Consider the following 12,314-nt stretch of genomic DNA (forward strand, 5'->3'; position numbering starts at 1 on the left):
GGATGTCAATTGGAATTTTCCTTTTGATGGCATAAAAAGCCCTTCTTCCCTTCTCCTTCAATTCATTCACAGCCATATTGAAGTTTCCATTATGATTTATTTTCAATCCCAAATATGGGTAGCTTTTTGTGTTTTCTAATATGTGTGTGCCTAATTTAAATGTATTATGTGAACTCTGAGACTCGTGTCTCCTTTGAAAGATCATGACTTTAGTCTTCTTCATGTTTACGTTCAGAGACCATGTCTGACAGAACTGGTGGAGGATGTCTAGGTTCTGTTGTAGACCCTCTTTAGTGGCTGACAGCAGAACCAGATCATCTGCGTACATCAGTAATTTTACATTGGTATCGTGCAGAGTCAGACCGGGTGCAGTAGAAAGTTCTAATAACTTTGCTAATTCATTTATATATATATTGAACAATGTTGGACTTAAATTGCACCCCTGGCGGACTCCGCGACCCTGGGTGAAGAAATTTGTTCTTTTATTTCCAATTCTAACAGCACATCTGTTTTTTGTGTACATGGATTTGATCAAGTCATATGTATTTCCTCCAACACCACTTTCTAGAATTTTGAAGAAAAGACCTTTGTGCCAAATTGAGTCAAAGGCTTTTTCAAAATCGACAAAGCAGGAATATATTTTGTTTTTGTTCTGTTTTACGTGAATGTCAATTAGGGTTTTAAGAGTGTATATATGGTCAGAGGTACGATAATTTGGTAAGAATCCGATTTGGCTTTTACTTAGAACGCTGTGTTCTGTAAGGAATTCTATGAGTCTGGTGTTGATGATACTACATAGAAGTTTGCCCAAATTACTCGTCACACAGATACCCCTATAGTTTTTTGGGTCATGTTTATCTCCACTCTTGAAAATTGGGGTTATGAGTCCTTCATTCCAGATATCAGGAAAATAGCCTAGATTTAGTGTCAAATTGAATAATTTTAAAATAGCCAATTGGAATTTTTCAGAGCTGTGTTTAATCATTTCATTTAATATGCCATCTGTACCACAGGCCTTTCTAGCTTTAAGGCACTGGAGTTTTGATTTCAGCTCTTGTTCTGTGATTGGGAAGTCTAAAGGGTTTTGATTATCCTTAATGATATTTTCCCATTTTTGTAATTTTTCACATATCTGGCTGGTTTCCGTTTTTGTATTTAGGGGTACAGTTGTAAAGAGTGATGTGAAGTGGTTTGTCCAAACATCCCCATCTTGGATAGCCATTTCTTCCGGCTTATCTTTATTCAATGAGTTCCAGTGGTCCCAGAAGGAGTTAGAGCTTAGAGAGTCCTCTATTTTGCACAATTGTTTATTTACGTGATTGTTCCTTTTAATTCTGATGGTCTTTTTGTAGTGTTTCAATGATTCACAGTATTGGAGGCGTAGGGTGTCATTTTGTGGGTTTATGTGTTTCTGGTTTGATATTTTTCTTAGCTGTGTTCTAAGAGCTTTACATTCTTTGTCAAACCATTGGTCCTTTTTAGTTTTTCTCTGTTTGTTACCTGATAGTTTTAATTTGGACTTTGTTGCAGTTCTTTCAAATATATAATTGATGTGTTCTACAGCTAGGTTTACTCCTTCAACACTGTTAGAGTATGGCATGGCTAGGAACGTATCTAACAGTGATTGTGTCTCATCACTGGCGATGGCTCTCTGGTAGTCCTGCATGCTGTTCTGGGACCATCTGTAGTATTTGGGGATGTTGTATAGTTTACTGGGCTGTGTAGGGGGATTTTTGAGAGACTCAGTTCTTTTCATGTATGCCGTGATCTGACTGTGGTCGGAGAGTGGGGTCAGGGGTTTGACTGTGAATGAACTGAAGGATACTGGATCCAGATCTGTTATCATGTAATCTACTGTGCTGCTGCCAAGGGGTGAGCAGTAAGTGTACCTTCCTTGTGAGTCCCCTCTCACACGCCCATTGACAAGGTAGAGACTCAGTCCTCTACACAGCTGTAATAAATCCTTTCCATTTTTGTTTATGGAAGTGTCATGGTTATTTCTAGGGGACTGGTTTACATGGTTGCATATGGTGTGGTCAGATATGAAATTGTCTCCATGTGTACTGGTGAAATCAGGGTGGGTTCCCGTTCGGGCGTTGAAGTCACCGCAAACAAGCACATGACCTTGACTTTGGTAAAGACTTATTTCTGATTCAAGGTTGGAGAAGATGTCGTCTGAGTAATATGGAGACCCAGTGGGTGGTACGTAAATTCCACAGATAAATAGGTCTCTCTGAGAGGGGATTACTTCTTTATTTAGTTTTAACCAAATATGATTGTTCCCAGTTTTTAGAATCTGTATTGACTGGTGGAGTTGTGATTTGTACCAAATTATCAATCCCCCTGAGTCTCTGCCCTGACTAATATGTTTCGTTTTATTCGATGGCAAAATGACTTCTCTATAGTGAGGAGGGCAGTGTGTGTCTACATCTTCTCTGCACCATGTCTCAGTTAGGATTAAGAGGTCATTGTTTGTTATAGCCTGTAAAAAATCTGAGTCTCTACTCTTAAGGCCGTATGTTGAAGAGCAAAGACCCTGTATGTTCCAGCAACTAATGGCGAATGATTGCATTTTGTACAAAAATTATATAAAGGTATAAAAGGTTATAACTAAGGTATAAGGGTATTCAGTCAATGAAAAATATATATAAAGGTGTTCAAAGGTATAAAGGTTATAGGGGTATAAAGGTATTCAGTCAATGGACGAACATCACAGAATAAATTCAACAACAACAAAGGCGACAGCAGGCGGTTGGCCTGCTTTTCTTTTGGTCGATTGCTAGCTTGTAGTGAGAAGTTTACTGCATAGCGTGTATAACATTTGTTTGATCTCATTCAGCTCTGATGTGGGTGGGGGGGGGGGGGGGCCTGGTCAGGGCGGATGCATAGGTCATCTCCTGCGGCGGACGGTGAGGGGGTCGGCTGGGGGGACGTCTCCTCTCACTGGGTGGGTTGGAAGGGTGGGGTGTGGGCTGGGGGCGGTTGAGGGGTCGGCTGGGGGGATGTCTCCTCTCACTGGGTGTGGTGGAAAGGTGGGGTATAGGTGGGGCATAGGTTTGTGGGGTGACTCCTCGTGGGTATCTCATGGTCCTGTGCTTTCTCGGAGAGGCCGGTGTGTGACTGGGTCTGTTGGGGTTGCGTCCGAGGGCAGCATCCTTTAATGTTTTTGCAAATGTCCTCACTCCCGCGTTGTTTAGGTGTAGCCCATCATTATTAAAGTCCCATCTGCCGATGTTTGTGTGGTGGGCCAGGTGGACATTTTTGAGGGCAGCACAGTTTTCTTGAGGTCTCCATGTTGATTTCGTGAATGATGTATGGAGGGGTGTCCATCCTGGGGAGGAGGGTGGAGATGATTACTCTGGTGTGTGGGAACTCCCTGGAGGCCTTCTCAGCCACCCTGGTCATTGCTTCAGCAGTTCCACGCTGTAGATAGTGGAGGTCATTTGTACCCGTGTGCACCACCATGTACTGGGGGCTCCCTAGAGTGTCCTGTCTGAGCAGCTCCATGGCGTGGCCTGTGTTCCGACAGCGCTTGGCTGTCACCTTGAGGCCTGGGAAGAGGCGTGCTGTGTCCAGGTATTTGCCATTGGAGTCCATGAGGAGGACTACCTGGGCTTCGGGCTGGGCTGGTCTGGTGGACTGGGGCCGTGGCTCGGGTGGAGGTTGGGCTGCTGGAAGGGGGTCTGAGTCCAAAGGTATGTCATTGGGTGTCAGGCTGGGAGGGGTAAGTGGGGTCAGGGGGGGGGGGGTATATTCTGGTTTGGCAGTAGGGGGGGGTGGGGTGGTGAGTGTTGGAGCAGAGGACTGCTTTTGATCGGGGGGGAATGTATGTATTCTTTCTTCTTGTCGTTGTAGCTTTACTTCCTCTATCTCACTGCGTAGAGACTCCTCCCGGCTGTTTGTATCTTCCTTCATGGCTTTCATCCGGGCCTGTAGGGTGTTGTTGTCCTGCTCTAGCTCCCGCATGGTTTCGGTGAGCTCCATGACCGTCCTCTGGGTCTCCCTCAGCTCTGAAGCGGTCTCCTCCCCGTTCCTCTTCAGATGACGGAGCTCTTCTCCCAGCTGCTGAATGGTGCAGGGCTCAGTCAGCCTGGCCAGAGTCCTCTCTTTAAATTCAGTGAACTCCAGCTCCAGGAGAGATACGCTTTCTCTCAGCTGCTGGACCAGTTTGGAGGGTGTTGAAGGAGTGTGAATGGATGGGCTGACTGGTGCTCTTTGTGCTGGCAGTGGCATCACTGGGTTCACTGTGTGGTTGGAGGGAGTTGGAGTGGCACAGTCAGAAGGGCTAGTTGCTGGTTTTGACTCTGATATTTCTGTGTCTGTGTTCACCTTGTCCTCTTCTGTCTGTGTGTCCGCAGCCTTGTTGGTGTTGGGCACAACTCTCTCCACTTCCGTTTTTATTTTTGGGAAAAGCTCTTGAAATATGTTGAGGTTTGCTTCATTTCCCTGTACTAATACAGTCCCTTTAACATAGTAAGAGATTGTTAGAACTGGGTTATCAGTGTCCAGGGTCTCATCATGGCATATCGTGTGGCGTCCTCCTCGACCGATGCCTTCTTTCACAACATGGTCATAGTGGTTACAGATCACCTGTTTCCAGGAGTTAACATGTTCTGTGTGGAAGATGAGGTCATTCATCACCATCTTGTCCTTATAGACAGTGTAGTCAGCATACAGCTCTTCTGGGTGGGCCAAAAGTGTCTCCTCCTTGTGTTTTTTCTTGTTTTTATTACTTCTACAACTAGGAGGGTACTCAACTTCTTTGCTGCACATCCTGTTTTGGTTAGTTTCCATGGCAACACTGCACATCCTGTTTTGGTTATTTTCCATGGCAACACACCAGGTAATACACAAACTTAACTGACTGAGACTGTTGTTATTAGCTTTTTGTACAGATGTTATTTTGGATTTAGCTGGCTGGCTAGTTGTCGTTATCTAACGTTGTGTAGCTACGCAGCTAACTGGCGTTATATGCAGCCAGGCAGGTCGGCAGCTAACGCAGCTAACTGTCGTTATATACAGCCAAACTGTCCCGCTAGCTAACGCAGCTAACTATCGTTATTTACAGCCAAACGGTCCCGCTAGTTAACGCAGCTAACTATAGTTATATGCAGCCAAACGGTCCCGCTAGCTCTCGTAGTGACGTTATAAGGAGCCAAACGGTGCCGTTAGCTAACGCAGCTAACTAGCGTTATAATGAGCCAAACGGTCCCGTTAGCTCTTGTAGCAATGTTATATTGAACCAGTAACGTTATAATGAGCCAAACGGTTCCGTTAGCTCTTGTAGCAACGTTTTATTGAACCACACGGTCCCGTTAGCTCTTGTAGCAACGTTTTATTGAACCCAACGGACCCGCTAGCTCTCGTAGCCAACGGTATCAGTATACCTGACTACTCTGTTAGCCTCCTTAGCTGCTGTATGCCGTTGTCTCCTTGTCTCCTTGCTACTTGCTCTTCTCTTTGGATTTAAATGTTGGTCTTTGTCCTATTGGATCTATATATATTCATGTTGCCTTTGTGAAGTTATCTCTTCCTTCTGTTTAGTTATTCCATTAACAGTTGAATATTCTTTAGGGGTTCATCTTAGCTGAACTTAGCTGAACCTCTTAGAACAGTCTCTCTCTCTCTCTCTCTCTCTCTCTCTCTCTGCTGCCTGGTAAAGGCACTGGGCAACTCTCTCTCTCTCTCTCTCTCTCTCTCTCTCTCTCTCTCTCTCTCTCTCTCTCTCTCTCTCTCTCTATCTCTCTCTCTCTCTCTCTCTCTCTGCTGCCTGGTAAAGGCACTGGGCAACTCTCTCTCTCTCTCTCTCTCTCTCTCTCTCTCTCTCTCTCTCTCTCTCTCTCTCTCTCTCTCTGCTGCCTGGGCGACCTGCGCAGTGATTGATTGAATGAAAACTTTATTTAAAGGGGAACAATTTTACTATTTCTTTCACTATTTGGGCACTTTTACACAATTCCTGTGAGTCTATGGAACACCTCTGTAATATATATATATTTTTTATTCATTGTTTTGTATTTCTAATCAAGTCCTCAAAAACAGCATTTTTCTACCTCAAGATCTCGAGCTGTTTTGAGCCTGGGCTCCAACCACTGTGCAGCGTCGTGTTCGCCTGAACATTAACATGCAGCAGTGACTATATGACATCACATATAGGCACATTTTCAAACGACTCAGTTCAGTGAGGGTGAATATTGTGAGAGGAGAATTGGAAGAATGCGCCAATATGAGAATTTTGAGACATAGATCATATTAATATAAGTTCACATAGCTAGGAAACAATGCTAAACACTCAAAAAGGCCATTTATAAGATAGTTCCCCTTTAACAGATTGCAGAATGGGTACAATACAGTACGGCTCAATACACACAATTGTTAAGGGGATGCAGACCAGAGAAAGACTTTATAATAATAATAATAATATCTTAAATTTATATAGCGCCTTTCCCAAGACCCAAGGCGCTTAACAGCTAAGGGAGGGGGACAGGGAACAATGTAACAACAAAATATGAATCAAAAGGAAAGAAAAGAAAGAAAACGAAAGAAAAAGGGGAAATCATTTACAAATTTGGTGAACTTTCATCTTGTTTACATCAGGGACCCCCATTTTCAATTAATCATGAATTGTAAGTAAGGGTGCAATAAGCACCGTGCAATCCATTCTTTGTGGATCTAGCCCTGTGTGTCAGTTATTGTAAGCATAAGGCTTGTTTTGCTCAAATGAAAATTCACTTTCAGTTCAGTAGTATGGATTTTTCTAAATTAAGACATTTGGGATAATTGGAGTGAAAATGTCTATATTTCATACGGTCTTTAAAAAGTTATATTTGGAGATATTGGTTATTGGAAATTTAAGGTCCCAAATACCACAACCTGTATTAGTGTGGGGGTGCCAAAGAAGAAAGATCTAGCCCTACTATGATGTAGCCTATTGTCTCCAAGAAATAAGGGTCAATGGTATTCCATACAGAGTGAAATAAGCAACCGGCACAATGTCTAACATTAAAGGTGCTATAGATACAATCTTTATTATAATACATCCACAGAGCTTTTAGAAAGGTGCGGAATAAATGTACTGCTTTTTCCCCCTAAACAAATGATTGATTCCATGTTAATCTATGTTAATCTGTCACGTCACGTGCATGTATCCCCCTACCTACTTCCCATTTCTCCACATGGAACGCACCTGATTGGATAAATGACATGCTGGTCCTCTTGTGTTACATCTAGTGGTTGAACGTTATCTATAGCACCTTTAACTGGGCCTAACAAAAATAATGGCTTGTTTCCGGTTGCTGACCGACCCTGCCGATTTAGGTGCGACCCAATATATTTTATGAGTTTTTAAAAAAAAGTATATAAAAAAAAATCCCTTTTTTTTTTTTTTTTTTTTAGAATAAAGTTTCATAGAAATCTTAGTCAAACCATTAGTATTATGTATATTAAACAGTACATGCATCCATGTTGTTGTGAACATTTTAATTAAATAAAGAAATTCCCTATCCATAGTCGCCGTGGGAAAGAATAAAATAAACAAATTAAATAAATTCCCTACCTACCCATGGCCTAACTGACAACCAACAGGAAACAAACGATATTTTTTTTATGCCCTGCTGGTTAAAGGCCGGTTAAAGCTGCTCTTGCGGCCCGGGCACCCATGCTCTGGAACGCTTTACCCTTGTCCTCTTTTAAGTCACTTTTAAAGATGCATCTGTTTTTTTTAAATGTTTTTCCTAAGGTTATGGGTCTAGGTCCGCTCTGATTGCATGAGCCGTTTTGATTGTTTTATTTTCTATTTCGATTTTTTTCGCCTTTTCCTGATGTTTGCTGTTTGCTGTTTTTAACATGTCTGTAAAGCACTTTGTAACTTTGTTTGGAAAAGCGCTATACAAATAAAATGCATTCGTTCATTCATTCATTCATTCGTTCATTCATTCATTCATTCATTCATTCATTGATTCATTCATTCATTCATTCATTAACTCTCCCTCTTGTGGTCGACAGGGATGTCCTTCCCTGTGGATGTCCTCCAGGGGGTGGGCCACGGCCAGCTGGAGCGCTCAGCCCAAGCCTACATGGACAGCCTCCTCCACGTCACGCCGGACTCCTCTGAGCAGTTCACCTTAGCTGACTCCTCCCAGGTGAGACAGTTCACCTTAGCTGACTCCACCCGGGTGAGACAGTTCACCTTAGCTGACTCCACCCGGGTGAGACAGTTCACCTTAGCTGACTCCACCCGGGTGAGACAGTTCACCTTTAGCTGACTCCACCCGGGTGAGACAGTTCACCTTAGCTGACTCCACCCGGGTGAGACAGTTCACCTTAGCTGACTCCACCCGGGTGAGACAGTTCACCTTAGCTGACTCCACCCGGGTGAGACAGTTCACCTTAGCTGACTCCACCCGGGTGAGACAGTTCACCTTAGCTGACTCCACCCGGGTGAGACAGTTCACCTTAGCTGACTCCACCCGGGTGAGACAGTTCACCTTAGCTGACTCCACCCGGGTGAGACAGTTCACCTTAGCTGACTCCACCCGGGTGAGACAGTTTACTGTGATAGTAAAGGGTTAACCTTCTGTAGTGTGGTAGTGAAAGGGTTAACTCTGGTAATCAGGTGTAGGACAAACAGAAGATCGGCATCAAAAACAATGAATGAAAGATTTTTATTTTCTATAAATAATAATTTTATAAAAACAAAGATATATCTGTTCGTTTGACATATACAAAAGATAATAAAAAAAGACAACAAAAAGAGAAACAGATAAACAAATCATAGTTTACCCTGTTCGAAAAAGGAGTAGGAAGAAGTATACACTTTATGGCAGAATTCAGTACTGTATACAAAACCTTCTGTTTAAAAAATGTTGAGTTAATTTTCATAACGCGATAATTTGCTGTGTAATTAATTAATCGAATTAACGCGATAAACTGACAGCCCTAATATATATAATATTAAATTTCTTTTGTGAAGATTGGTGAAAGTTAGGTTTGCACTTCAATCCCAATAGGGAAATTCATCTTGGTTTGATCATTCTTTTGTGTCAAATAAAAACAAAGCTTATTTGAATGATTTCCTTGGTGTTTCTAGTTTTTAAGAGAAACAAATCGATTAAAATCGTAAATCGGATGTGGTGTGAAAAAATCAGCGATTTAATTTTTAGGCCATATCGCTCCCAGCCCTACTTCAGCTGTACATTAGAGGGCGCTATAAAGACAGTCTTTCTGTCTCCTCCCCCATCTCAGGTGCACATAGGTCTTCAGCTGTACAGTAGAGTGCTATAAAGACAGTCTTTCTGTCTCCTCCTCCGTCTCAGGTGCACATAGGTCTTCAGCTGTACAGTAGAGCGCTATAAAGACAGTCTTTCTGTCTCCGCCTCCATCTCAGGTGCACATAGGTCTTCAGCTGTACAGTAGAGCGCTATAAAGACAGTCTTTCTGTCTCCTCCACCATCTCAGGTGCACATAGGTCTTCAGCTGTACAGTAGAGCGCTATAAAGACAGTCTTTCTGTCTCCTCCCTCCATCTCAGGTGCACATAGGTCTTCAGCTGTACAGTAGAGCGCTATAAAGACAGTCTTTCTGTCTCCGCCTCCGTCTCAGGTGCACATAGGTCTTCAGCTGTACAGTAGAGCGCTATAAAGACAGTCTTTCTGTCTCCTCCTCCATCTCAGGTGCACATAGGTCTTCAGCTGTACAGTAGAGCGCTATAAAGACAGTCTTTCTGTCTCCTCCCTCCATCTCAGGTGCACATAGGTCTTCAGCTGTACAGTAGAGCGCTATAAAGACAGTCTTTCTGTCTCCCCCTCCGTCTCAGGTGCACATAGGTCTTCAGCCGTACAGTAGAGCGCTATAAAGACAGTCTTTCTGTCTCCTCCTCCATCTCTCAGGTGCACATAGGTCTTCAGCTGTACAGTAGAGCGCTATAAAGACAGTCTTTCTGTCTCCGCCTCCGTCTCAGGTGCACATAGGTCTTCAGCTGTACAGTAGAGCGCTATAAAGACAGTCTTTCTGTCCCCTCCTCCATCTCAGGTGCACATAGGTCTTCAGCTGTACAGTAGAGCGCTATAAAGACAGTCTTTCTGTCTCCTCCTTCCATCTCAGGTGCACATAGGTCTTCCCAACGTGGGCTTTGTGCCACTCTATGGAGCCAGTGACCAACAGAAGGTCCTGGCTCTGTTCGCCCCGGGGGACCCCTTCACCGCTGTGGGGCTCTACCTGTTAGACCGATGGTGGACAGTGGAAGACATCATCAAGACGGCAGACCCTGCGAGAGAGGGGACAGTGGAGGTAAGATCATTAATTGTACTGACAACTTTTAAACGGTTTGAAACATAAAGTGCTGCTTAAGGAGGAATTTAATGGGAATCCCACCCATTTTAAGAATTGACTATGTTATCCCTTTGCTAGTATATATGTACCGCTACGCTTTGCTAGCTTCACATCACAGCCAATGAACATAGACTGAAATTAATTTAACAACTCCCGGCCGGCGATATGTAATTTAATTCAAATGTATTACAATTTGGGCGGCTGATTGGCGCAGTGGGCAAGGCGCTCGCCACTAACGCAGGAGACGCTGGGTTCGAGCCCAGCTCTCGGCGTTGCTACTGGCTGGCCGGTCATTCATACTAACACAATTGGCAGTGTTAGAGGGTGGGAAAGCCGGTGGGTGGGGATCGGACGTTGTGGACAGCGACTCCTACAGGTCGGTTTGGTGACGCCGGTGCGGCGGAAGCAGGAAGTATCGAGGGCGGCGTGTCCCTCCCACGCGTTACTCCTCGCCACTGAGAGATTGCGCTGTACAGGTGAAAAGATGCGACAGGCTGCCTCCTCGTGTACCGGAGGTGACACGTGATGCAAGGCTTCTATCCTCACTACAGCCGACCAGTGGGAGGCATAGTCTAGCAACGTTCAAGACAGGGGAGGGGAGAATTGGATAAAATACGAAATTGGGATGGGAGAAAAATAGAAAACGGGGAGAAAATGTGGATAAAAAAAAAATATGTATTACAATTTTGAGAAGTTGGACCATTTCAACAACTTCAGGATGAGTGTTTAAATATGTTTATATTGTGTTTAGGTGATATAAAATGCTTCTGAGTAAGTATTACATGACATACCGTCGGCCCGGGAAGTCAGAAGTACATTTCTGGGGCGCCCTCGTGGCGCATACCATAGTGCCTTGCACACCTACGCGGCCACCCCGGGTTCGCTTCGCGCTCCCGGGGGATAACTTGTCGCATGTCTTCCCCACTTCCTCTCCCGTTCACCCTCTCCTCTGTCGGTCATGTCTGACCAGAAAAGCACTAAAATAAATCTTTAAAAAAAAGAAGTACATTTCTGTCTACTTTAATCTGGCTGTGATGTCAGTCTACATTAATCTGGCTGTGATGTCAGTCTACATCAGGGGTCTCAAACTCGCGGCCCGCTGGATGATATTTTGCGGCCCCCTACTTGACATCAAAGTAAAAAATATATATATATATTTTTATTAATATATATTTTTAATTTTTTTAATTTTTAATGTTGTGGGACTTGTACAGCACTTTGTTCAACTTTGTCAGTGCTGTAAAGTTTAAACCTTTTTAAATCTTAGACAAACAAAACACTTTGCTTCCATGAAATATTGTAAGCCGTCATTTGAGGCTTTATAAAAGCAGCACAATGAACACAAATCTGTCGGTGCCGAGTCCGACCTCATCTTAAATAACAAACGGCATTGCTTGTTGTAGTTAACAAAGAGAGGCAGAGTTGATTTAGCAAAAAATAAATAAAAAAAATCATATATATATATAATATTTGATGCGGCCCAGCCTCACCCAGGTGGCACCCAGGTAAATTGAGTTTGAGACGCCTGGTCTACATTAATCAGTGATATGCAGCTAGCAAAGCATTCCCGATACTGTACCACTCGCTCCAAAAGCTTGAGATCAGAGGGAGAACCCTAGAATGTATCACGTCACCTGGATGTCAAATCTAGGGCGGCACCACCCTTTCACTGCCACACGACAGCCGGTTAACCCTTCCACTGTGTCAATACAGAAGGTTAGCCCTTTACTAGCACACAACCGACAGCGATGCTCCATCATTAGCATCATTAGCTCCGCGGATGCGGAGCTAATGATGCTAATGATGGAGCATCGCCGTCGGTTGTGTGATAGTAAAGGGTTAACCTTCTGTTGTGTGGCAGTAAAAGGGTTAAAAAAAAGTTGCTGTGTGGAGCCATGACATGTTTATTTGATCTCATCCACGCAAATGTTTAGATTCTGGTTCTGACTTGTTACATTTTTTTGATTATATAAATCTTTTTTTACATAC

At 43.6% G+C, this 12,314-nt stretch overlaps 1 protein-coding gene across 1 annotated transcript in view; it reads left to right on the plus strand.

Annotated features, from left to right (window-relative positions):
- Positions 1-8,003: 8,003 nt before the first annotated feature.
- LOC311248925 (uncharacterized protein) overlaps positions 8,004-12,314 on the plus strand; it is a gene marked incomplete at its 5' end in the record, with an annotated part of 31,330 nt that continues 27,019 nt past the window's right edge. The window contains 2 exons of the mRNA XM_084338163.1: positions 8,004-8,138; positions 10,098-10,283. Of these exons, the coding sequence (XP_084194289.1) occupies positions 8,004-8,138; positions 10,098-10,283 (321 nt within the window). The remainder of the gene's footprint in view (positions 8,139-10,097; positions 10,284-12,314) is intronic.

The sequence above is a fragment of the Notolepis coatsorum genome (genome assembly GCF_963971535.1).
Source record: "Notolepis coatsorum genome assembly, chromosome: 1".
Classification (NCBI taxonomy): Eukaryota; Metazoa; Chordata; class Actinopteri; order Aulopiformes; family Paralepididae; genus Notolepis; species Notolepis coatsorum.